Source organism: Mirounga leonina, unplaced genomic scaffold (genome assembly GCF_011800145.1).
Source record: "Mirounga leonina isolate KUSES-001 unplaced genomic scaffold, KU_Mleo_1.0 Mir_94, whole genome shotgun sequence".
NCBI lineage: Eukaryota > Metazoa > Chordata > Mammalia > Carnivora > Phocidae > Mirounga > Mirounga leonina.
In genome coordinates, this window is record NW_023270855.1 from 51,552,600 (window position 1) to 51,576,662 (window position 24,063).

General features: G+C 58.9%; 3 protein-coding genes across 5 annotated transcripts; all 3 read left to right on the plus strand.

Annotated features, from left to right (window-relative positions):
* Positions 1-125: 125 nt before the first annotated feature.
* RAVER1 (ribonucleoprotein, PTB binding 1) lies at positions 126-13,921 on the plus strand. Of its 2 annotated transcripts, XM_034998670.1 has the most exons (14): positions 126-428; positions 1,951-2,017; positions 4,349-4,818; positions 8,169-8,360; positions 8,536-8,665; positions 9,035-9,129; positions 9,902-9,989; positions 10,294-10,505; positions 10,602-10,695; positions 10,771-10,907; positions 11,896-11,970; positions 12,441-12,581; positions 12,975-13,058; positions 13,160-13,921. In XM_034998670.1, the coding sequence occupies exons 1-14, from the start codon at positions 159-161 to the stop codon at positions 13,304-13,306; spliced, it is 2,202 nt and encodes a 733-aa protein (XP_034854561.1). In that variant the 5' UTR covers positions 126-158; the 3' UTR covers positions 13,307-13,921. The 2 variants fall into 2 exon arrangements, with proteins under 2 accessions (XP_034854561.1, XP_034854560.1); XM_034998669.1 differs by having other exon boundaries at positions 10,602-10,907.
* Positions 13,922-14,177: 256 nt separating this feature from the next.
* On the plus strand, positions 14,178-18,659 carry FDX2 (ferredoxin 2). Of its 2 annotated transcripts, XM_034998672.1 has the most exons (5): positions 14,178-14,921; positions 15,008-15,062; positions 15,261-15,367; positions 17,951-18,038; positions 18,236-18,659. In XM_034998672.1, the coding sequence occupies exons 1-5, from the start codon at positions 14,594-14,596 to the stop codon at positions 18,390-18,392; spliced, it is 735 nt and encodes a 244-aa protein (XP_034854563.1). In that variant the 5' UTR covers positions 14,178-14,593; the 3' UTR covers positions 18,393-18,659. The 2 variants fall into 2 exon arrangements, with proteins under 2 accessions (XP_034854563.1, XP_034854564.1); XM_034998673.1 differs by lacking the exon at positions 15,261-15,367 and having other exon boundaries at positions 14,178-15,062.
* Positions 18,660-19,306: 647 nt separating this feature from the next.
* ZGLP1 (zinc finger GATA like protein 1) lies at positions 19,307-21,679 on the plus strand. Its single transcript, XM_034997566.1, has 6 exons — positions 19,307-19,313; positions 19,511-19,940; positions 20,565-20,650; positions 21,002-21,095; positions 21,248-21,373; positions 21,528-21,679. Exons 1-6 carry the CDS (start codon positions 19,307-19,309, stop codon positions 21,613-21,615), a joined length of 831 nt encoding a protein of 276 aa, XP_034853457.1. The 3' UTR covers positions 21,616-21,679.
* Positions 21,680-24,063: the final 2,384 nt, after the last annotated feature.

A 24,063-nucleotide genomic window follows, 5' to 3' on the forward strand; every position in this document is an offset into this window, starting at 1 on the left:
AGTGACATCTCTGTGGCAGAAAGGGGTGGAGCCTGTGGCGCCCAGACGCGGCTTGAACTCTGAGAGGCGGGATGGGCCTTGGCCAATGGGCTGAGGGGGTGGGAAAGGAGGTGGGGCTTCTCCTGGCCAATCGGCGGGCGCGCCCTCGTTGCCGCTCTATGCCGCTCCGCCCAGGCTCGCTGGTCCCAGAAGGCGCCGGGTTTCCCAAGATGGCGGCCGACGTGTCCGTTACTCACCGGCCCCCGCTGAGCCCGGAGGCTGGGGCCGAGGTTGAAGCTGATGATGCCGCGGAGCGCCGGGCGCCCGAAGAAGAACTGCCGCCGCTAGATCCAGAGGAGATCCGGAAACGGCTAGAACATACCGAGCGCCAGTTCCGTAACCGCCGCAAGATACTGATCCGGGGCCTCCCGGGGGACGTGACCAACCAGGTATGGGGGGGGGGGAGCGTGGCGGGAAGTACCACCATGCGCGTGCGCGGGGGGAACCGGGCGACACCAACGCTGGCCTGCGCTGGGGGGCGTCGGCGGGAGAGTCCAAGCGCGGGATCAGTGCGGGATCGGGAGAAACCAAGAGCAAGATGTGGGGGGGGGGGGCAGTGATGGAGGGAAAAACCAACTTTGGACTGAGGGAGGACGTTGCTAGGGGCGACCACAGGTTTGGACGAAACCAAGTGATTGAAGGGGGCGGGGAACTAACTGGAAGGGGGCGGGCAACTTTGGCCTTGGGGGATTGTGAATGGGCTGCTATACTGGGACTGTGGAAGTAGGGATGTCGGTTGCTCCCTGCTCTGATTGTGTTTTTCCCCACCCCCTCTACCGTGGAGCGGCGGAACCTTGTATCCAGAAGTTTCAGGGTTGACTAGAGTATGCCTTTCCATAGCACGCGTTTACCGACTCCTCTGAGAGGTCCGGAAGTTGTAGTAGCTCCTGGGGTTTTTCTTCTCCAAAAGCCTCTGGATTAATTTGGAAAAATGGAGTCTAGTGCCCCCAGCTCACAGACCTGCAGACCTCCCCCACTGTTCTGTGCCCCCTCCCTTGACTGATCTGGCCAGGGGTGCCCTTCTTTTGGGGCCTACATGGGGCAGGGCTTCCCAGTGCTCTTTGGACCCAAGGAGATTGCATCTAGTCTGCCCTGCCCTGCCACAGTGAGATGGGTTCTTTCTCCCTGCTGCTGAGAAGTCTCTGCTCTCTGACCCACCTGCACATCTGCCACTGACTCCCTGCCACGAGTAGGCACATGGCTGGTGGGGTCTTAGAGTGTGGGGAGGGGCAGACTTGGGGACAGACCTGGGGCAGGTGCCACTAAGTATGGTCCGGTTTTTTCCTAGAGCTGGCTCTCCTAGTGCCTACCATCTCTCAGCTGGGAACACTCTATCTCCTTCAAGGTGCACAGTGTGTCTGGCAGTAGCAGGCCCCAGAGTTTGCCCGCAAAGCTGGCTTACCAGAAGACCAGCCCTGTCAACAGGAGGGAATTGGGAGGCACGTGAAGCCATGCACTGTGGGCTTTTTAAGTACACAGGGTCCCCAGTCAGGTACCCCCTGCGTGGCATTCCCTCTACTGCCCTGACCAGCTGCATGACCTTGGACATGTTCCTTTGCCTCTCTGAGCCTCAGTTTCTTCATCTACAAAATGGGTTAATGCCCAGTTTGTTGGGATGTTGGAGAGAGTCAGACTTGCTACCTGAGGTTCAGATGAGTTGAAGTTATTTCCCTAAGGGCAGAGCTGGGACTTGAACTCAGACCCATCCGAGTCTTAGGGTGTGTTGTGTTAGTTCAAAGCTTGGAGTCTGCAGCTAGGCTCTGGCTCTAAATCCCAGCTCTGCATGTTTCCTCATTTGTAAGATGGGGTTGCTATTTGATCTGCCTTCATAGCTGGTCCACGTGGAGGTGGCACTGGGTCGCTCCCTTCAGCCCCTGGTGACTTCGTATCCTTTGGCTTCTGTCTCCGCAGGAAGTGCACGACCTGCTCAGCGACTATGAGCTCAAGTACTGTTTTGTGGACAAATACAAAGGGACAGGTTTGTGGGGCTGTGGGTTGGGCTAGTGGCAGGAGATGACAGTCCCTGAAACTGGGAGGGTCCACACCCAGTGTTTCCTGTCCTGAACTTCGGGCCCAACCTTGTCCCCTAGGCCGTGCAGGACAGACTGTTGTCCCACTCTGTCTCTCATCCTGGGTGCCCATTGTCAGGCAGCCTTGGTGTTCCTCCCCTGAGCTCCCCAGCCAGATACCTAGGCATTGGGCTCCCCTCTTCCCCACGCCATTCCCCCCAGCCAGCCAGTAACCCAGACCTGTGTGGTCTTCTCCTTCAAGTCCTCCAGAACAATTGGCGCCCCTCCATTTCCTCAACTTCCATCTGATCCATGCCCCCTCCATCTTTGCCAAAAAGGCAGCCTCACTCTGGTCTGTCTGCCTCTGTGATTTCATGGTCCGGCTTGCCCTCCCCACCAGTAGCCAGCTCTGATCCAGTTGCAAATCTGATCAAATCCAGTCCTAACCTTCATTGTTCTCTCTTCAAAATTCTCTGAGGCTCCTCCTGACACTACCTTGCGGGGATGTGCCCCAGCCTCACCATCCCCTCGGGCACCCATCAGGTTCCAGGTTGTTCCCTCTGCCAGTGCTCTTAGCTGTCCACAGTGCTATCCGGGTGGCATCAGGCAGCTCGCATAGTGCCCCAAACGCCCTACCCATCATAGCACTGTCACACTGGGCTCTTGTCACTCTCTCACTCACCTGCCTCCTGCACTGGGTGGCTGGCTCCCTGAGAACAGGGAGGGGTCTTGTCAGCCTTGGCACTCCCCCACTCCCCGCATGGGAAGCTCTCTGTGGGTGTCTGCGCCTGCCAGGCATTGTGCTGGTATTAAACCTTCCAGGGCCTTTTTTTGCAATCTGTAAGATGGGTGAGAAGAAGCTGAGGACCAGTAACCCCTGTGTGGCAGGCTAGCATAGTTGTTAAGTTCTTGGGCCCTGGAGGCAAATGGACCTGGGTTCAAGTCCTGGTCTGGCCTTACTCTGTGGCCACAGGCAAGTGATTTACCCTCCAGAGCCTCAGTTTTCTCACCAGCAAATTGGGCATGACCTGCTTGGGTTAGCCATGAGGCCAAACATGTTAAAATCCTAAAAAGCTGTGGGTGCCTGGCACCTAATAGGTGCTTAGTAAATATTGGCAGGAGCAACAAATCAAGTATCTACTGAGCACCTAGCATGCCTGTGTGCTAAGCATCAATAATCCAGAGCTTAACTGACACACTCATTCATACAGTCTTCCAACAATGTTTACTGAATGGTGTGTGCTGGGTACCGGGTACGTAACTGTTAACCAAGTTAACAGATAGTCTAGTCTGCGGAGAAGGGTGTTATTTCAGACAGCTGCAAGCATGGAGGTTTGTGTACACGAACACACACAAAACCATAAGCTTCAGAGCCCTGTAAGAGCACAGAGCTGGGATCTGCAACAGGAGAAGTCAGGCTAGGCTTTGTGGGGGAAGTGATATTTGCAGGCAGATTGAAGCGTGGGTGGAGGTTAACCAGGCGAGGCAGTGTGGAGGTCAGGGTTCCACGCTCAGGGAGAAGCAGGCGCAAAGCCCCGGGGTGGAGTGGGCCTGGCACAGTTCAGGAAGTAGCAGCAGGAGATGGGCGAGGAGGTCAGCAAGGCCAGTGGGCCAGGCCACACAGGATCCACTGGCCCCTGTAATGAGAAACCCCTAGACAAGGACAGGGCACCATCTGATTATCCTTTTGAAAGGCTCCCTGTCACTGCTGGGTGGAGAGCAAACGAGGAGTGGCAGCGGGACTAGATATGAGAGGTGTTGGTGGCCTGGAAAGGTGGTGAAGGAGGGGTGCAGAGCAGGGCACTGGGGCTTGCCTGCCTGGGTTCAAGTCCAGGCTCCTCCACTGGGGCAGGGGGCACTGCTCTGGACCTGTTTCCTTGCTGGCCAAATGGGGGTTGTCAGGAGTAAGTTATTCTCATTTCCCATGAAGAAACTGAGACCCCAGAGCCATTCAGGGGCTGGAATCAAAGCCCCAGGCCCCAGCGATCACGTGCTTAACCACGGCCGTACGTCACCCGAGTTAGTCGCGTGTAGGACCCAGCCAGGTACACAATAGGTGAGCCCTGCTGTGTGGGTGAGGAGCGGGGACGAGAGCAGGAAGCGGGGCTCGGGGAGGAAGGAGACCCCTGCAGCAGGAACTCCAGGCTGCCAGCCATTCCCTCGGCTGGTCCCTGACACATCCTGGTTTTTGGGTATTCTGAGGTCACGCAAGGTGTAGAGAGAGGTGGGGGGGGCGGCCGTGGGGTGAAGGGGGTGCCCCTCGGGGTCGCCCCCTGAGCCCGCGCCCCCTCCCGCTGCAGCCTTCGTGACCCTGCTGAACGGGGAGCAGGCCGAGGCTGCCATCCGCGCCTTCCACCAGAGCCACCTGCGGGAGCGCGAGCTGTCCGTACAGCTGCAGCCCACGGACGCCCTGCTCTGCGTGGCCAACCTGCCCCCCAGCTTCACCCAGCAGCAGTTCGAGGAGCTGGTGCGGCCCTTCGGCAGCCTGGAGCGCTGCTTTCTGGTCTACAGCGAGCGCACCGGCCACTCCAAGGGCTACGGCTTCGCGGAGTACATGAAGAAGGACTCGGCCGCCCGCGCCAAGTCGGACCTGCTGGGCAAGCCGCTGGGCCCGCGCACCCTCTACGTGCACTGGACAGATGCCGGGCAGCTGACACCCGAGCTGCTGCATTCGCGCTGCCTCTGCGTCGACCAGCTGCCCCCTGGCTTCAGCGACGGGGACGCCCTGCGCCGGGCACTGGCGGCAGCCCACACGCCCACCTTTTGCCAGGTGAGCCCTGGGCCTGGTGCCGGGGCCTGGGGGTGGGCGGGGGGCCAGAGCGCCTCAGAGGGGCCCTTTGGCATCACCTGCCTTTTCTAATCTCCTGGGTCCCTTTTTAGTAAAGCAGCGGCGCTGCCACTTTGAATGGGGTTCTTGTTAGAAAGGCCACGTGGTGTAGTGGGTGACAGCCCAGCTCGGAGCCAGATGGCTGGGCCTCAGATCCCGGTGCACCCTTTAGCAACTTGCTTAACCTCGGTGGCCTTGGGCCTCCTATAAAACGCAGGTGAGGCCGCCTTTGTGAAAGCTTGGTGCGAGGCTTGCTCACCTCCCGCTCCCATTTCCGTGTTCATCAGACTTTTGCCGAGTGGCCTCCCGGCTCCTAGGCCTGGCTTTGAGGAGGCTGTCCAGAGAAGCCCACAGTCCATTTGAGCCTGGAGGTCAGGAAGTTGGGCTTGGCTGGATTCCAGCCCGGCTCTGTGCCTCTGGGCAAGTCACTCACTCTCTGAGTCTTGGTTTCCCTCCTCCATAAAAGGATTCAACACTCACACGTTGGGTTGGCAAAACAGTCTCTGGTTCATCCGAGTCACATGTGTAATGCACATCTGTGTGCCTGCCGGGCCCTGTGACAGGCACAGTGGCGTGAGAACAAGCCAGGCCCACTCCTCAGCCCCCAGATAGCTTTACCCACAGACCCCCAGCATAGATATTCCTTCAGCACCCACTGGGCACATTCCTTAGAATCCCTTCATCCTAGAACAGCCCAGAGAGGCAGGTAACACCCCATTTTCAGGTGGCACAAGTTCAAGTGCCCTACCCAGGGCTCTACAGCCAGGGTGTGGCAGGGCTGGGATGGGAACGCTGCAGCCTGGTTCCAAGCCCCAGGCCAGCCTGACGGAGCTGGTGGACGGGCCCTGACCCCAGTGGCCGCGGGTGAGTCCCGCTTCCCTTGTGTAAGTGGAGTCCTAGGAAGCCCGCTCCTTGCTCACTTTGCATTTGGTCACGCTGCTGCGTTCTGTTGCGTACCTGCCCTGTGCTAGGCCCTGGGTGGGGGGCTCAGGGGACAGATGACTTAGCTTGGCAGCCACGTCCTCTCTTATGAAGATGGGACAGCAGGGCTATGACCAGCTAAGTTCTCGCTCCAAGCCTTAGTTTTCCCATCTGGAAGTGGGGCTAGCAGTGCTTTGTGATTGGGTTATTGTGAATGGCTACTTGTACATGCTTCCACTTACAGTAGGTGTCCTGGTTGAATGGAGGCCGGGCTCAGGAGTCAGGCACGTTGAGGTTTGAGCCTCAATCTCCCTCCTTAGGAGCCGTGAAGCCTTGGTTGCACTTTGACCCCTCTCTCTCTTCCTCTGTAAGATGGCACATATTAGAAGATGTGCATCTGGGCCTTGGACAGAGGTGAAGGTGAAGTGCTCAGTAGAGGTGGGCTGACAGCTGGAGCCACCCTACCTGGGCACTCAGAGCAGGTGCACATCTAGAATACCACCCTTCCTTGCCCCTGGGGAGCATCTTAAATCCCCACAACCACTGTTTGAGGTGGGTTTGTGTGCTGGCCCCACTTTACAGATGAGGAAAACAAGGCCCAGGGCTGGGCATGTGCAGTGATGTGCCCACACCAGCCTGCCAGTAAGGTGGGCTGGGAGTCGAGGTCCGTCAGCTGACCCCGGGGCCCCCCACTCTTAAGCGGGCACCCTCACCTTCCAAGAAGGCTGGATGCCAAGCTGGGAACTGGCTGTCCTGGTGGGGAGCATCATTTTCAACATCACCAAGATGAGACCATCAGGGAAATGCCCTAGCAGCCCGCTCTGGCGCGCTTTGCCAGTTAGTCACACGCCGGTTTCCCTAGCATCTCAATGCTGTCGACGCTAATAAAGCAGGTGTCATGAGACCTTGGGTGTTTTAAGAAGCCTTTTCCATTTTATTTATTTTTGTGAATGGGCAGTCCAGTCCTGTTTGGAAATTCAGCAAGTGCAGAAAGGTCAGTGGTGAAGGCTCCCCTCCCCCTGGCGCCTTTGCCTGCAGTCCCTGCTCAAACCAGGTTGTGGTGGTGTCTCCTTCCGGCGAGATTTCATTACGCATTTCAAACAGATGTGTGTGTATGTCTTTGCGTTCCCCTTTTCCTGACCCAGATGTTGCTGTGCCTGCTTCGGTTTGGTTCTTCCCTTCGGTCTTGGCCATATTTTCGTGCTCAGACACGAGAGCTTTTCCATTGCTGTTGGGACCACACCATATTCCATTTCGTGGACTCCGCTGTCCTCTGTGGATGGACATTGTCTTGGTTCCATACCACACTGTGCGTCACTGGGGACCGGGAGGAACATCACTGGTTCCCAAATCAGCCATAGCCACACACAGGCGGCTGGTTTCTTGAAGGGCAGCAGCGCGGCCTCGTCCGCTCCCAGCTCCAGCTCCATGGCCCGGGCAAGGGACTGCCCTTCTCGGAGCCTGTTTCCTCCCCTGCGGAGTGGGAGTGCTGCCCGTGCCTGGCTCTGCAAAGTGGTGAAACAGCCCCTGTGGCGCCCAGCCCGTGGGCAGGCACGGGCCGGCCGGGTGCTCGCCCGGGACCTGTCTGCCCTGGGACAGCACCCACGATGCCCCAAAAACCAAGAGGTTCGTTCCCTGAGTGGGTGGCAGGCTCTCATGGTGGCAGAGCCTGACCTGACCTGATCTGATGGGGCCATTTGTGTCTTGCTGCAGAGATCTGGGCGTCTGATGTGCGGGAGCCCCAGACCCCAGTGGGGGAACGGACACACGATATATAGCATGTGCAGCATCCTCCCTTTCTTCCAAAAAAGTCTTAGTCCTGGGACACATCTGGCCCCAGGGTCTGGAAGAGGGGCTGTGGGCCTAAAGTACCAACGGGCTGCTGTCAGGGGAGGCAGGGTGGGGGGGGCCTCACTGGTTGTGTGACCTCCCTCCCAACTGGCACATCCGGTCTTGAACCCGAGCTTGGAGGCCACATGTCTCACCCCCAGGCTGTGTCCTTCCTACGCCTTCGTGTGCTGGGCAGTCCCCATCAGAGTCCCAAAGTAGTGCTGGCCTGAGCCCCAGGGGACTTGACCCATGCGAGGTGGACCCCAGCTTTGCACTCCTACACGCTCTGTGACCTTGGGCATGTTGACCTTTCTGAACCTCAGCTGTCTGCTCTGAAAAATGGGTAGGATGCAGCCTCCTGGGGCCACTGAGAAGATTCGATGAGCTAATGCAGGAACAGGGCTTAGAAGAGCGTAGGGCCAAAAACCCACGCCCTCTGGGGAATTCACGGTCATGATCGGGATCCCAATCTGGTCGCTGTTGTCACTTCACATGAGGGCTGCCACTGCCACTTGGGTGCTCACGTCTACCCCCCCCCCCAGCTGGCATATGGCCAGGATGGGCAGCTGAAGGGCTTCGCTGTGCTGGAGTACGAGACGGCGGAAATGGCAGAAGAAGCGCAGCAGCGGGCGGACGGCCTGGCGCTGGGGGGCAGCCACTTGCGCGTCTCCTTCTGTGCCCCAGGGCCCCCTGGCCGCAGCATGCTGGCCGCGCTCATCGCTGCCCAGGCCACGGTGAGTGCCTGCCTGGGAAGTGTACCCCTGGGGGTGGGGGTGGGGGAACCAGGGGCCAGGTCCTCCTCTCTTAAAAAGTCAGGGTGTCGGCTGGACTCGGGATGAGAGGGATGGGTGAGCCCACATCCCTGAGGCCAGGTGGGACTCTAAGCCGCTCTTCCATTTCTCTCTACAGGCCCTCAATCGGGGCAAAGGACTCCTGCCCGAGCCCAACATCCTGCAGCTGCTCAACAACCTGGGGCCCTCTGCTTCCCTCCAGCTGCTGTTGCACCCCCTGCTCCACGGCAGTGCAGGGGGCAAGCAGGGTAAGGTGGGGCCCGGAGAGTGGCGGCCGGGGTCCCCAGCGCTCTCGGAACCCAGCGCCTCCCCAGGCTTTTTTCCCATCTGAGCTCTAAGTGACTCGAGCCCGTGAGCAGGGGCTGGGATGAGAGCGGCAGTCACCAAAGGGAGCTGGTGCCCCGAGCCCCTCAAGGGGTGGCGGGGGGGGGGAGCAGAGCCACCTGCAGTGAAGCAGGGTAGTGGAAAGGGCTGTCCCTCCCTGGGGCAGACTCCCCTCCTGGGCCCTTGTTTTGGGGACATCAGTTGTTTTCTGGGAGCTTCAGGCCCGGGGTTGTGCTTAATTGGGGCGGGCGCTTCCATCCAGGGTCCGCTGCTCACTTCCCGGTCTCCCCCAGGCCTCCTGGGTGCACCTCCGGCCATGCCACTGCTCAGCGGGCCCGCCCTATCCACGGCGCTCCTGCAGCTCGCCCTGCAGACCCAGAGTCAGAAGGTAACTGCGCGGCCCCGGGCCCTCCGCGCACACACGCACGCCCCTGCCCCTCGTCGGTCCATTTCATACCCCCTCGCACCTGCCAGTGGCTTGGCATCGGCAGGGTGACGGGACATGTGGTCGTGTCCGTGGCAGGTGCTCAGGACTCAGGCAGTGACTCAGTCTGGGAGAGGAAGTCCAGGCTTCACAGGGGAGTAGCTTGCTGGTGGCTCGCTCCCGCCTTCTCATCGCGTGTACACGGAGACCCAGGCAGACCAAGATACGCACATGCACACGCACACGCACACACACATGCCACTGATCCACCCGGTTTGGTTCACTAGGGCCAAGTCAGTGACGTGGGTGCGTCTGACCGTCACTGATGGAATCAGGGGCTTGCGTGGCTAAAAGTGACTGGCTCCATGTGGCTGGGGCACTGTGTTGGACACTGTGCTTCCAACAGGGGGACCGGGTGTGGGACAGTGTGCCTGGGAAGGACTGTCATCTTATGTGTGTCTGACCGTGGTTAGCAGTGTGGCTGATGGGCCCTGACACGCCGAGCATATGGTGCATGTCCCCGGGGTCTCTCCAGGGTCTGGTATGCAGGAGGCCCTCCGTCACCACGGGGTGGCCAGATGGGTGACGGCTGGGATGTTGCAGACACTGGGGGACACTGTGCGTGTCTGCCCATGACGGGCTGGGGCCTGGAGTCCGGGTGTGCTGGGTGTGGTGACCCCTGTCTGCTGTCCGGGCCACACTGGCCCATCTCCAGCTGATTGTGCTCTGTCTCCAGAAGCCCGGGATCTTGGGAGACTCTCCCCTGGGCACCCTTCAGCCTGGGGCCCAGCCGGCCAACCCCCTCCTCGGGGAGCTGTCTGCAGGTAACACAGACCCTGCGCCCCCTCATCTTTCTGGACCCCGTTCCCACTTCCCCTTTCTGAGCCCCTTTCCTTACTAGGCATGGACACATGATCTCATTTCTCTGGGTCTCAGTGGCCCCATCTGTCAATTGGGCCCTCACCTCCCAGGGTGGCTGGGAGCATCCTGGGAGGTGATGTGCTTAGAGGGCTCTGCACAGTGCCCACCACATACCTGCTGGTCCGGGTCCAAGTGGAGGCTCAGGGCCCCGGGAAGACGGGGCCTGTGGGGTTGGGGTTGGGCGCCAACATCATCTTCTCCCTGTAGGGGGGGCCCTGCCCCCGGAGCTGCCGCCCCGGCGAGGGAAGCCGCCACCTCTGCTGCCGCCACTGCTTGGCCCCTCTGGGGGTGACCGGGAAGCCATAGGCCTGGGTCCCCCAGCAGCCCAGCTCACTCCACCCCCTGCCCCAGTGGGACTCCGAGGCACCGGCCTTAGGAGCCTCCAGAAAGACAGTGGACCTCTGCCAGCACCCCCTGGGGTAAGGCTCTGCCCTGTACCCAGTACCGATCCGGCCTCCTGACCTGCAAGAGCCCGCCTGCCAGGGGCCCTCACGAATCCAGCCCTCCCACCACAGGTCTCGCTGCTGGGGGAACCCCCAAAGGACTTCCGGATCCCCCTGAATCCCTACCTGAACCTACACAGCCTACTCCCGGCCAGCAACCTGGCGGGTAAGGAGGCTCGGGGCTGGGGAGGCACAGGGAGAAGCCGCCGCCCGGCTGAGGGCCACCTGCCTAACCCCCCAGCCCCTGGAGGTGGTGGTGGAGGCGGCGGCAGCAGCAAAGCCTTCCAGCTCAAGTCCCGCCTGCTCAGCCCTCTCGCCAGCACCCGCCTGCCCCCTGAACCAGGGCTGCCTGACAGCTGTGGTTTCGACTACCCCTCGGTGAGTACCTCGCTGCCGTGCGGTCAGCCTCCCGAGGGCTGCCACTGTGGCCCTTTGTCCCCCCAGAGAGAGTCATTCTCCGGAGCATTATTTCTGTAATACCGAAGGCCAGGAGAGCACTAGGGAGGTCGCGGGGAAGGTGCCAGACACAGTCCCCGCCCTGTCTCATGTCTGTTTGTCTCTTCACATCAGACCTGCTTCCCGTCTGTCTTTCTCTCCCAAGAGGCGTTAGGCTGGGCTTTGGCCTCTTAAGGACAAGGCTCGGTGTCCTGTTGGTCTTTCTGTCCTTCTCTCCCTTATCTGACTCTTGTCCCTGTCCCTGGAGAGCTGCTCCTTCTGTGATCCCAGCCTCCCCCGGGGTCAGGTGTTGCAGCCCGGCCACCCGCAGGCTCCCCTGTGTTATGTTTGGCATACACCAGGTTTGCTTATTTATATATTTATTTTTAAGATTTTATTTATTTGACAGAGAGAGACAGCGAGAGAGGGAACACAAGCAGGGGGAGTGGGAGAGGGAGAAGCAGGCTTCCTGCTGAGCGGGGAGCCCGATGTGGGGCTCGATCTCAGGACCCTGGGACCATGACCTGAGCGGAAAGCAGACTCCTAACGACTGAGCCACCCAGGCGCCCCTGGCTCACACCAGGTTCAAAAAAGTAACAACTGAAATAAATGTCAACGCTAACATATAAAAGGGCTCACACAATGCAGATGCCCAGTGGCCTCGAAACACTGTGAACACCTGGCCCCACAGGGGCCACACACCTTCACAGCAGCCGCCTCAGGGGCTGATGTGGAACCCCTCTCTGCGTGGGGCGCACACTCCATCTCATCCCAGCTGCCCAGCCTGCAGTTGGAAGTCGCCCGCACACAGTCAGGTGTGCCCTCTGCTGGAGGGGGCCAGACTTCCCCGGGACATCTGTGCCGTGGAACTCAGCCAGGGGTGAAGCTGGTGCAGACTCCCACCCAACATGCTTCTCTCCCTTCCCTTCAGGATGTGGGACCTCGGCGGCTCTTCTCCCACCCCCGGGAGCCGGCGCTAGGGCCTCACAGACCCAGCCGACACAAAGTAAGAGCTGCCCCGTCCATCTTATCTCCTGGGCGTATCCGTTAGCTTTTGCCGCATAACAAGCGGCCCCACCACTTGGTCGCTCAGAACAGCAGATACTTGATTTCTCACCAGTCTTCGGGGAGCTCAGCAGGTGGTTCCCTGGCAGCACAGCTGGGGCTGAGCAGTCTGCACTGGTTTTAGTCACATACCTGGCAGTTAGTAGGCGGGGGAAGGGGACTCAGCTGGGATGATTTATCTGCTGCCCCTGGAGCTCGTTCTCCAGCAGGTCACCCTGTGAGGCTGGCCCGCGTGTGGTGGTGGTCCCGGGGTTCCCAAGAGGAAGCAGGGAGGCCAGGCACCTCTGTCTTCAGCGTCATGCTGCTGTCCCATTGGCCAAAGCTGGGGGGGAGGGGGCATTTGGGAGGATCTAGAGAATGGGTTGGATTCTTCAACAATCTGTCTCACTCGGCCCGCCCCCCTCTCTGCAGATGTCCCCCCCGCCAAGTGGTTTCGGAGAACGGAGTGGCGGGGGCGGCGGGGGGCCCCTCTCCCACTTCTATTCGGGCTCTCCCACTTCCTACTTCACCAGTGGCCTGCAGGCTGGCCTCAAGCAGAGCCACCTTAACAAGGTGAGGAGCTTCCCCAGCTGCGGACAGTTCCCCAGGGACAGCCAGGATGCAGGAGCCCCTGCGACCTCTGGTGCCTAGGCCCAGGCCAAGGTGGTGGCAGAGCGGGGGTCAGCTCTGCTCAGGGATGAGCTCAAACGGGCCATCCCCACACCTGTGTGTCTTGCACCTAATGTTGCCCAGCCTTCCTGGCCACCTTTCACTCCCTCCCCAGTAGCCTGCGGTGTGGGTGCGATTAGCCCCAGTTGACAGATGAGGCAACAGGCTCAGAAAAAAGAAGCCCCCCCCAGTCTCCTAGCTGATGAGTGGCAGAGGCAGGGTTCAAGCCTGAAACCCCTTGCCTTTGCCCTGGGGGCCACTTCCTCTCCCATTGCATCTCTCTCCCATGTCTTCCAGGCCGTCAGCTCCTCTCCACTGGGCTCCGGAGAAGGGCTCCTGGGCCTCGGCCCTGGGCCAAATGGCCACAGCCACCTGCTGAAGGTACGGGGGGTGGGTGGGGAGGGCAGCGGGGACGCGCCGGGTTGGGGAGCAGTGGCCCCTGGATGGCCTCTGACTTGTCACCCCCTCCCCTCTGTCTCTAGACCCCACTGGGTGGCCAGAAACGCAGCTTTGCCCACCTGCTGCCCTCACCCGAGCCCAGCCCTGAAGGCAGCTATGTGGGCCAGCACTCCCAGGGCCTTGGGGGCCACTACGCAGATTCCTACCTGAAGCGCAAGCGGATTTTCTAAGGGTCCAGTGCCAGAGATGCTCAAGGGCCTGCACCAAATCGCTTTTGGGTTTTCTGGTGTTCTGTTTGTGTTTTTTTCCCCCCCTTTCAGTAATAGAAAAATCTCTGAAAGACTTTGTTGACCAACCAGCCGGAACCCAAGGAGTGTGGGGGAGTCTGGGGGCCACTATGCACCTCTGGCCTGCTCCCGGCATGGAAACTCTACAGCCTTAAGAGAGAGGGGCCCTGGCCTGCTCTCTGTCCCCTCCCCTGTATCCGCCTGTGTCTGTGTCTCTCTGGGAGTCCTCTCCTGCCTAGTCACTCCTGTATCTTGGCCTTTTGAGTGCCTTGGAGGTTCCCCTGACCTCCCGTGAGGATCAGAGACTGTCCCCCTTTTTTAACTTTGACAATTGACTTTTGTTTCCTTTTCTAATTTGTATTATTTTTTAAACAATCCAGGACGACCCCCAGCTCTGATTCCTTCAAGGTCCAGCATGTCTGGGCCTTCATTCCACTCTTTTCGGTTTGAAATGGCTCAGCCCTCTTTCTCTCATGTCTGCTGCAGGCATGGCTGTGTCCTGCCCCTGCCTGCCCACTCTGGCCTGTATTCCAGCTGGGGGTTCCCAGCCCCCTGCCACAGTTCCCTCGCCTTCTGATGCCTTAAATCCGGGTCCCAGGCCCTGCGGTCAGAGCCTCTTAGATGCCGAGCTCCGGAAGCTTGACTCAGGACCAAATGGCTCTGGCCTGGGGATTGGGCCCCTCTACCCAGGGTCCCCACTCTGAGGACAGTAGAAGGCCAAAGCCTTGGTCTTGGCATACCAACCCCGTCATCCCTCCTACCCAGGCGTGTGTGCAGAGACGGGTTTTCTCTGCCAGCTTAAACCAGTCCTGCTGTCAGTCTGTGGGAGTCCGGTTATTGTGCATCTCACAGCCTCTGCTGTCTCCCCCCGCCCGCCCCCATGTTGAAGATGAGCTCCACCTCTCCATCCCCAGGCTAGATCACCTGGAGCTGGCCTCCTGTTGGCCCAGTGCCCAGTCCAGCAACTTCATGCAGATAAGCTCTGCCCCTGCCCACCAGCAGGACCTGTCGGCCTGAGGAGATCCTGGGCCCTCCCCCTGGCCGGCTGGGCCACCAGCTTCCCTCCCCTGACTCTGGGGGGTCCACATCCACTCCAGGGGGGTGTCGTCTCCCCAGTCCTCTCTCTCAGACCTTCCTTTGCTGAATTAAAGTTTGTAAGTAAATGGTTTTAAAGAAAGCAGAGCTGGCTGGTTCTTGGGACAAACAGTGGGCCTGGGTGGGTAGTCGGGGATGGCCCCGCAGGTCTTTCGTGTGGGTGAGCCGGCATGGCTCCCTCGCGCTCTGGCAGTCCCTGGAGTCCTTCCTCGCACGCTCCCCACTCAAACGGCAGAGCTCATATTCGGGCAATTACGGGCCCTTTGGTCGCGTGGCTGCCACTGGGCATGCCCAGACCCGGATCACGTGATGCCTGTCATGGCGGCCTCCGTGGCCCGGGGGGGCGTGAGTGCTGGGTTCCTGCTGAGGGCGGCTGGTGGAGCCTGGTGGAGCCGGCGTGGGGGCTCTCGGGGGTCGGGGGAGGCGGCGGCGCCAGTGACAGCCAGAAGATTTCGAGCAACAGGTACCTGGGGCGCTTTGGGGGACAGCGTTAACCCGCCGGACGCCCGCAAGGCGCGCCGCGGCCGCTCACCCAACCGTGTTTTCCAGACTCGCGCCCGGCGGGGGAAGAAGAAGCTGGCGGCCCCGAGCGGCCCGGGGACGTGTGAGTGTAGGGGGCTAAGTCCCCCATTCTTTATCCCACGAGGTTCCTCCGGTCCCCGCCTTGCCCTGCAGCCTCATCTCTGTGTCCCCCTTCTACCTCGTCCTATTCCCCTGGCCGTCTAGGCCCCCTAACCCTAGACGTGACCTGGCCACCGCGCCCACCATCAAGTTTGGTATCTGCACCCCCGTCTGTCCCCAGGGTGAACGTGGTGTTCGTAGACCGGTCAGGCCAACGGATTCCGGTGAGCGGCAGAGTGGGGGACAATGTTCTTTACCTGGCCCAGCGCCATGGAGTGGACCTGGAAGGTGGGAACCCCACACTGGGAATTGGGGAGGTCCTTATTCATTGTTTTAAAAACCCTGCAAATCAGATACGGTTCTCCTCCGTTACTTCACCCTCCCGTGGCTTCCCATCAAACATGGCCAAAATCCAGACTCCTCACCAATGTCTCAAACCCTGACCAGCTCTAAACCTTCATTCAGTCAGCAGCTATTTATTGAGCATTTATTAGAGGTCATTAAAATTCCTGCCCTCCAGGAGCTTGTATTCTCTCCCTCCTTCCTCTCTCTAATCTAGACACACTGGCTTTCCTGCTGTTCCTCAAACAAAAAGCCAAGTCCATTCCTGCCTCGGGGCTTTTGCATTTGCTGCTGCAGACATCTGAAGTACTTTCCCACCAGATTAATCCGTCAGGTCTCAACGTAAATGTCATCTTTCTGACAATCTCCTCCCCTCAGCCCAGCCAAAACCCGCACCCCTGGTCACTGTCACCTCAGTGTGCTTTATTGTCCTCCTAACACTTCTTAGTGTCTTGTTTCCTTTTTGTCATCTGTCTTCAGAATGAGATCAGAAACCCTGGTGCTACTTATCGGTTGCCTGTCATGGTGTTTAGATGTAACGGGTATTAAATCAGTATTTGCTGAGGAGAAGATAATCATAGCAGACATTATTTTAAGTGCATTAAATACCTACTTCCTGATAAGGTTATGTGATAGGGAAGATTGTTATCTCATTTTATAGGTGAGGAAGCAGCCCCAGGTTAAGTTGACATGATCCAGGGTCAAGTAAGTGGCAAAACTAGATTCAAAGCCAGCTTATTTTAGCCACTAATCTGTGCTGCTCTTCTCTGTATATTGAACACCTTGTTTGCCAGGCAGCAGTGTACAAAACAGACAAGGCCCCTATCATTTCACATCAATTTCAACTTAATAGGGACCATAATCCCAGGAATAAACATGTAATTATATCATGAGCAGCTGGAAAGGGCAGTCTGAAAAAAAAATGTACAGGGTTATTTGTTGGGTGAATATAATACAGAGCCTGATTTAATCATTATCGGGGGTGGGGATGTTGGGGGGCTGGTCATGGCAGGCCTACCTCAAGTTCTGTTCTGGAATCCAGTCACCAGGAGTCCAGGACAGGTTGGAACATGAGTTTTAGAGGCAAGTGGCCTGTGTTCATATTTTGCCTCTTACCAGCTCTATGACTCTGAGCAAGGTACTTTACCTCTCTGGGCCTCTGATGCCTCATGTATAAAAGGGGATAATTTAGTTACTATCTCACTGGGTTGCTCTGGAGGCTTAAACAGATCTCGGACATAGTGCTGAATGCCTGGCACCTGGTTAGTATGCAGTGCCTAGCTGGGACTATCGTATTCAATAATCTCTATCTCATGGGATGAGGGTGCTAATGAGGTGGGAAACAGGACTGAGGAAGAGATTCCTTGGGGACTGCCTGGAGCTTCAGGGTCCAGACATTTTATCCCCAGGAGACGGGGAGTGTGGGCAAAGTCACCAGGTCCCCCTGGGAGGTTCTCCCAGGTCAGGAGGCTGCTTTGCAGCTACATCCTCATTATCCAACACGTGTGGAAGACAGAGGGAATTCTGTCCCATTCATTTAAAACACATGTCTCTTGAGCATCCATATGCCAGGCTTGGTGCCAAGTACAAAGACGGAGGCCAGGTTGATGGAGCATAGGTACACCCAGAGATTCAGGTGGTAACCTGAGACTGTGGTAAATGCTGTGCAGAAATTAGAGTCCCCAAGGCCAGGCAGGGGTGGGGGGTGGTGCGGGGAGAGGATAAGAAACAGGAGATGGGGAAACTGGAAAACAGATGAGTTCTGTTGGTAAAAGAGTGGAGAGAAGAACATTCCAGGGCGAGGGTGCAACGAGTGCAGAGGCCATGTGCTGGGGACGAGCTTGGTGTGTTGGAGTTGGGGCGGGGGGGCAGTGTGGCTGAAGTGAGTGAGTGAGGGGTCGGGAGGATCTCAGAGATTGAGTGGAAGAGTTTGGTTTTGGAAAAGGCCTTGGAAGGTTTTAGACCAGGAGGGACATTATCCCCAAAGCGCAATTCTCAGTGATCAGTCCAAAGGGTGGGAATGCGTCCGGGGGAAAAGCAGGAAACCCCAGCTTCTGTATCTTTCAACCCTTATTTTCTGGTCTCTTCCCCTGCCACACTGAGTGTTGAGGAAGCAGGTCCCATCTTCGGGAGCAAGAGGTAGAGGGAAACCCCTTTGCCCAGCACAGTGACAGGGTCCCCGCAAGGGCTTACAGGCTGCAGGGACCCTGCCTTTTTCCCCCTCAGCCACACTGAAGTCAAGTCCACGCTCATTCATGGTTCCGTGTACGCAGTCTGGTCCACAGCCTGCTGGGGGGGTGGTCCTTGGGAGACGGGACACCCTGGACGTCCCTTTGCAAAACTTACACGCAGCTCGGGAGCAGCTAGCCGAGTGGAGGACAGGGTGGAGGGTGCGCTCGGTGCGGGCCCGGGAAGGACGGACGAGGGGCGCGCGGGGAAACAAAGGGCCTCTTCCCCCTTCTGTCCTTGACCTCATGGTGCCTACCTGACCGTGCCCCTCACTGGCACCTCCTCACTTGTTGCCCCCAGGGGCCTGTGAAGCTTCCCTGGCGTGCTCTACCTGCCACGTGTACGTGAGCGAGGACCACCTGGACCTTCTGCCTCCTCCCACCGAGAGGTGAGCGGGGGCAGCCCCTCCCCGCTGTGCAGAGGCCCGTGTGGGCCGCGCCACGCAGCCCCAGCCCGACTCGGCCCTGCAGCTGCTGGCCGTGGCACTGCCCCGCGCCGGCCTGAGAGGCGCCTCGTCCCCGCCCTGTGGGGCCCCCACCAGCTGGACAGCTTGCCCCCGGGTGACTGCTCTTCTCCTTGCTGCAGGGAGGACGACATGCTGGACATGGCCCCGCTTCTTCAGGAGAACTCCCGGCTGGGCTGCCAAATCGTGCTGACTCCTGAGCTGGAAGGGGCCGAATTCACGCTGCCAAAGATCACCAGGAACTTCTATGTGGACGGCCATGTCCCCAAGCCCCACTGACACCCCGGGCACCCGCGGCCCCGCGGCCGGGACTGCAGGAATAGCCAAGTTGCCAGCCCAGCCCAGAGCATGGACAGGCCCGAGAGAGATGTTGGAAGCAACCAGAAGGCCAGAGCCCCTGCCTCAGAGAGAGCCCATGTCCAGGTTCTGGTCTGGGAGGCCGAGGGGGCCCCAGCCCTGCTGGGGTGGCCTCCCCCAAACTCAGGAGAATCAGTGTGTGGATAGGGTGGAATCTGACTGGAACAACAATAAAACCGTCTCACAGACCTCCAGCGTCTTGAGGCTCCTGGGGGGGGGCGGGGAGGGCAGGCCCTGGGGTCTGGAGCCGCACCTTCTGGGCCCCCAACTCCCCCCTCCCACGGCAGCGCTGGGGTCGCGGGACGGCCGAGGCAGAGGCCCGGAAGCTGGCGTCCTGGAGAGCCCGGGAGCCCGAGCCCACGTGCACCCGCGTGCCCAAGCCCCGCCCCCCCGGCCGCGGAGGGATTTGCGGGGATCCAGGCTGGCCTGGAGGGGTCTGAGGGCCCCCCGAGCGGAGCTGCCAGAGTGGGACCGAGGCCGGCCTGGGGGGGCGGGGGGAGCTTGGCCCCGGGCGCCCAGCGCTGCCTGCCAGAGGCGCCCCGCCGCGCTCGCCCCGCCCCGCCCAGCCCAGGTGGGGCTCCTCGCAGCCTCTGCCAGAAGCGCCCCCACCGGGCACGTCCTCCTCCACTCAGGTGGGGCTCATCGAGTGGGCTCAGGGTGGGCGGGGCCGGGCGCGATTAGGGAAGTGGGGCTGGGCCGGGGCGTGATGGAGGCCGAACCGGTCCCAGACTTCTCGAAGCTGCAAGAGCTCCTGGCGCCGCCGTGTCTGGACCCTAAGCCGCCCCGGGCGCCCCCTGCTCAGCAGGCACCAAGGACCCCAGGATGCCCCAGACCCAATGGCAGGTGCGTTCAGGAGCGGCCCCTTCCCCCAACTTGATCCAGGGGTCAAAGGGTCATGACCTCTGGTTCCTGGGGGTTATCCAGGGGTCACCATGTTAGTTACTGGCACTTAAAAAGAAGTTCTGGTCCCGAGGGATACTCGGGGTCATATGGGGGTCATATGGGGGTCAGAGGCCACGCAATTCCCCCATGTCTCTGAGGACTGCATTGGTGCTGCCCAGGGAAGGGGGTGACCACACTGTCCCTTGTCCCCAGGTCCTTCTGGCCTGCAAGCCAGGACTCAGTCACTGCCCTGCGTTTCCTCCAAGAAACAGCAGAAGGGCTGGTTCAGCCCCCTGCCCGGGACACCCAAGCCCTGGGGCCCTGCTGGGAGCTGAAGGCCTTGGAGACTCTGGGACCCTCGCCTCTGGCAAGGGATGCCAAGAACATGCTGACCCCAATCAGCCAGCCATGCTGCAGCTCAGGGCCCCTGGAGGCTCCCCCAGCCCCTTCAGCCCTACCCCAGAGGAGGCCCCGGAAGCAGTCAAAGCCCCACCCGGGCGCTGAGAAAGTGGACCCCCGGTTCGAGGGGGTGACCCTGAAGTTTCAGATAAAGCCGGATTCCAGCCTACAGATCATACCCAGCTACAGGTAGGGGCTGGCCCAGAGGAGGGCGCCCTTTTGCAAGTTATAGTAATAATGGTGGGGGCAGGGGCCTCCCGGCATCTGCTCGCGGGCGCCCCACACCAGCCCTACGTTACAAATGGCCCAGCCTCTGAGCGAGACCTCAGGCTGGCGCCGTGACCCAGCAATGTCCTGGTCCGAGCATAGGTCCTGTTTACGAGACGGGCCTGACCATACTGAGGGTGGTTGCTAACTGTTGTTTTTCCCAGTAATGATCATGACCACCACCTGTCAGGAACAACAACCATGAGAGGTAACAGGTAGCCCTTGATGTATATGGGCTCCCTGAAGCCTTGTGAAGCCCATTTTGCAGATTTGGAAACTGAGGTGCAGAGGATGCGATCGCTTGTCCGGAGTCACGCAGTGAGGACTCAGGAGAAATGGGATCCCAAACTGGCAGGCTGGCCCCAGACTTCCTACCTCTTCACATAATACTCATTATTATTACTGATGAGGGACAAGGCCAGGCCTTTCAGACATCAGACGCCTCCTTGGGGGATGCCTCAAATCCCGATAGTAAATCATCACTGAGGGGCCGCTGCCTGGGACAAGGTACAGACCCCCCAATGCTAACTCCTGTCTACTCCCCAGCCTGGCCTGCAGTAGCCGCTCTCAGGGTCCCTCTACAGGTCCTGCCAGGGGTCCTGAGGCCAACTCAGGAGGCGGCGAGGCCCTCGGTGAGTCCTGGTGACTTAAGAGCTATAAATAGGGGGGGGGGGGCAGTTTCCCATCTTCTCTGTCTTTCTTCCCATCCTGCTTCCCCATTTAGACCCATCCAGAAGGAGTCATGGTGCACCTCCCTCCACTCAGGCTGAGTCACCCCCACCCCCGGTTTCTTCCTCTGCTTAGCTTTGCCATCTGTCTCCCTTCCTGGCTTTCCCTCTGTCTTAGGTCTGGTAATACCCAGGGCTGGCCCAGAGCCAGGTGGGGCCTTCGTAGAGACTCTAACAAAATGCCCCACCTGCACAGGCCTCCTGAGCCCAGACTCTTGGCCTCTGCCCCTTACCCTTTGACCTCTGCCCCCTCAGGGCCCCGGTGCTGTGCTTCCTGTAGGACCCAAAGGACCCCACTCTGGAGAGATGCTGAAGATGGGACCCCTCTCTGCAATGCCTGTGGTATCAGGTCCTCAGGATGGAAGGAGTTTGGATGCTTAGCCAGTGTGGGGTTCTGGGAGGGGAAACACTCACCCTTGCGGAAAGTGGAACTACCCAGAAAGTGGTAGTTTCTGGACCCCTGCTGCATTCTGATGTTGGTTTCTCGCACCCCCACCCCAGGTACAAGAAATATGGCACTCGCTGCTCCAGCTGCTGGCTCGTGCCCAGGAAAAGTGTCCAGCCCAAGAAGTTATGTGGCAGATGTGGGGTGTCCCTGGGCCCCCACCAAGGCCCAACTCAGGAAGGGTAAGCCCTTCCTCACCCAGCTGAGCCTGTCCTGACTCAGTTTCTCTGTGGTGGGGAGGGCAGGGAATGGGCACAAGCCCTCCTGGGAGGAGTGGGGAAAAAACGTGGGTCTTCAAGGGTCCAGCCTGCCTCTTCTCTGCCCCCTCCCATTCAGGGATCTCAGGTGGAAGACCCAGGCCTCGGGCTCCAGAGTCCCTGTCTCAGGGGGCCACTGTCCCCCTCCCTGGCCCCTGGTCCGATGAGGTTTGGCTGAGCCTCCCCTCCGAAAATGTCCTCAGCAGTGACACTCCTACTGTGAACAGCAATAACAATAAAGAACACAACTACTCTGAGAAAGAGCGCTGTGACTTGGGGATCCCACCTCGTGCACACTTCCCCCTCTCTCCCCCGCGCCAGGAATGTGGGGGCAGGTGTTTTCTCATTAGGATTCTGAGGGACACACACACTCGTACATACAGGGACCAGCCCACCCACAGAGAATGAGCCACATTCACCACAACATCCCATATAGGGCAACAGCCACCACATGCAGAGACAAAGAACACATGGAGACAGACAGACACACGGGGCGCCTGGCTGGCTCAGTCAGTGGAGTGTGCGACTCTCAGTCTCGGGGTTGTGGGTTCGAGCCCGGTGTTGGGTGTAGAGATGACTTAAAAAAAAAAAAAAAAAACAACTTTTTTTTTTTTTTTTTTTTAGAATTTGTTTGTTTATTTGACATAGACAAAGCGAGAGCAGGAACACAAGCAGGGGGAGTGGGAGAGGGAGAAGCAGGCTTCCCATAGAGCAGGGAGCCAGATGCGGGGCTCGATCCCAGGACCCCGGGATCATGACTGAGCTGAAGGCAGACACTTAACGACTGAGCCACCCAGGCACCCCTAAAAAAAATCTTATTTATTTTTTAATTTATTTGAAAGAGAGAGCACAAGAGGGGGTAGGGTTAGAGGGAGAAGCAGACTCCTCGCGGAGCAGGGAGCCCAATGCGGGACTCGATCCAGGGACTCCAGGATCATGACCTGAGCCGAAGGCAGTCGCCCAACCAACTGAGCCACCCGGTGCCCCCCTAAAAAAAAAATCTTAAAAAAAGGCAAGACAGATACGTGTGTGTGGGCTAACACACATTCACATACAAGACACACTGACAAACTCGCGTGTGCTGACACGCACATGAGACACATAGACCACACGCTAGACAGAAACAAGCGTTGACAGACACAGGACAGATACATCTGTCAACACACGGAAAATGCACCTAGCTGACACACATTGGCACACAGTGATACACCCACAGTGGTCCCTTTATCCGTCAGCTCCACCTCTGCCTGCAGGATGTCCCCTTCCTACAACTTTATGCACACCAGTCCCTTCTGTGGTCCCCTCCCCCCTCTTCCAAGAGCTCTCCAACCCCACCACGGGTGTCCCTAGCCTGCAGCCAGAAGCCATTCAGGAGAAGAGGGCCCTGGCCAGAGCTCAGCCCTGTCGCTGTCGCCAGAACACACAGGATACCAGTGCCCACTGGGAGAACTGGAGGGATGCAGCCAGGGTGGGGGGTGGTCCCGCATGGCAGTGAGTGAGACCTGCCAGGCCACGTAGCCCAGGAAGGGGAGCCCCTGTGAAACCCTCTTTGTCTGTTTTGGGTGAGCCTGTGGGGAAGGTCTGGGCCCAGTTCCTCAGCCCTCAGATCCCTCAGCTCAGAACACCCTCCCCGGCGTCTCCCCTAGCTGCTGCCTTCTCATTACTGGGAGGGTGGGGCAGCCTTCCTTGACCACCCAGTCTAAAATACATACCCCACTCCCATGCTGTCACGCTCTAGTTCAGCTCCTCACTGGTCTCCCTCCTAGAACCTCCCAGAATTTGTCAGCTCTCTACTGCTCTGGGGTTATTTCATTCACCTTCATCTTCCCACCTGGACCATGACTTCAGGGGTCCAAGGCCACAACTGTGTCCCTGACCGTGATGGGCCATCCCAGGGCCCAGCATGGAGTTCTTTGGGGATGCACGTTGAACACATGAAGGTCTCAGACTGTGTACCTGTGAACTCACGGCTGTTTTTACCCACTTATTGAGCATTTATTGAGCAACTACTGTGTACCAGACCCCAAGGGGGGCAGTTTATGGTGACTAAAACAAAGAACCCTGCTCTAGCGAAGCCAACATTCTAAAGTGACAGTAAACAGTCAAATATCTAATAGAGTGTCAAGTGGTGGTTGATGCTACAGAGAAAAGAAAGTATGTAAGGAGATAAGGCGTTGGAGGGCTACCTCAGTTTTGCTTCTCTCGGAGGAGAGACAGCCAAGGCCTCTCTGACATTTGGATAGAGACCTGAGGATGAGGAACTGGCTGTGGGACTTTGAGGTGAGGACAGTCCAGGCAGAGGGAATGGCAAAAGCAAAGGCCCTGTGGCAGGCTGGACTTGGTGGGACATAAGGAATCGTGAGGAGGGAAGTAGTTAAGGGGGTGTGTGTGTGTGCGACAGGCCGCTAGTTCCTCCCACCCCCAACCCCCTAGCAATCCCCCCGCAACCATTTCCTGCTCTTACCTTTGCTCAGGAAATGCGTGCCTAGGGCAGCTGATGGAGTGGGAGCTGTCCAGGACTGCTTCCTTCTCTCAGGCTCTGTTCCTGCTTTTGAGGGAGGCAGAGACCACAAGGGTGGGGGGAGAGCAGCTGTTCTCTCCTTATGCTGTAGGGG

Excerpts from the sequence above, each read along its gene's own strand:
- RAVER1 (XM_034998669.1), top strand. The coding sequence starts at position 159 with ATGCCGCTCCGCCCAGGCTCGCTGGTCCCAGAAGGCGCCGGGTTTCCC. Across the intron at positions 4,819-8,168 it reads ACACGCCCACCTTTTGCCAG|CTGGCATATGGCCAGGATGG; the intron begins GTGAGCCCTGGG and ends CCCCCCCCCCAG. Across the intron at positions 11,971-12,440 it reads ACAGACCCAGCCGACACAAA|ATGTCCCCCCCGCCAAGTGG; the intron begins GTAAGAGCTGCC and ends CCCTCTCTGCAG.
- FDX2 (XM_034998672.1), top strand. The coding sequence starts at position 14,594 with ATGGCCCCGCAGGTCTTTCGTGTGGGTGAGCCGGCATGGCTCCCTCGC. Across the intron at positions 15,063-15,260 it reads CCCGAGCGGCCCGGGGACGT|GGTGAACGTGGTGTTCGTAG; the intron begins GTGAGTGTAGGG and ends GTCTGTCCCCAG. Across the intron at positions 18,039-18,235 it reads CTGCCTCCTCCCACCGAGAG|GGAGGACGACATGCTGGACA; the intron begins GTGAGCGGGGGC and ends TCCTTGCTGCAG.
- ZGLP1 (XM_034997566.1), top strand. Across the intron at positions 19,941-20,564 it reads CAGATCATACCCAGCTACAG|CCTGGCCTGCAGTAGCCGCT; the intron begins GTAGGGGCTGGC and ends TCTACTCCCCAG. Across the intron at positions 20,651-21,001 it reads AGGAGGCGGCGAGGCCCTCG|GGCCCCGGTGCTGTGCTTCC; the intron begins GTGAGTCCTGGT and ends CTGCCCCCTCAG.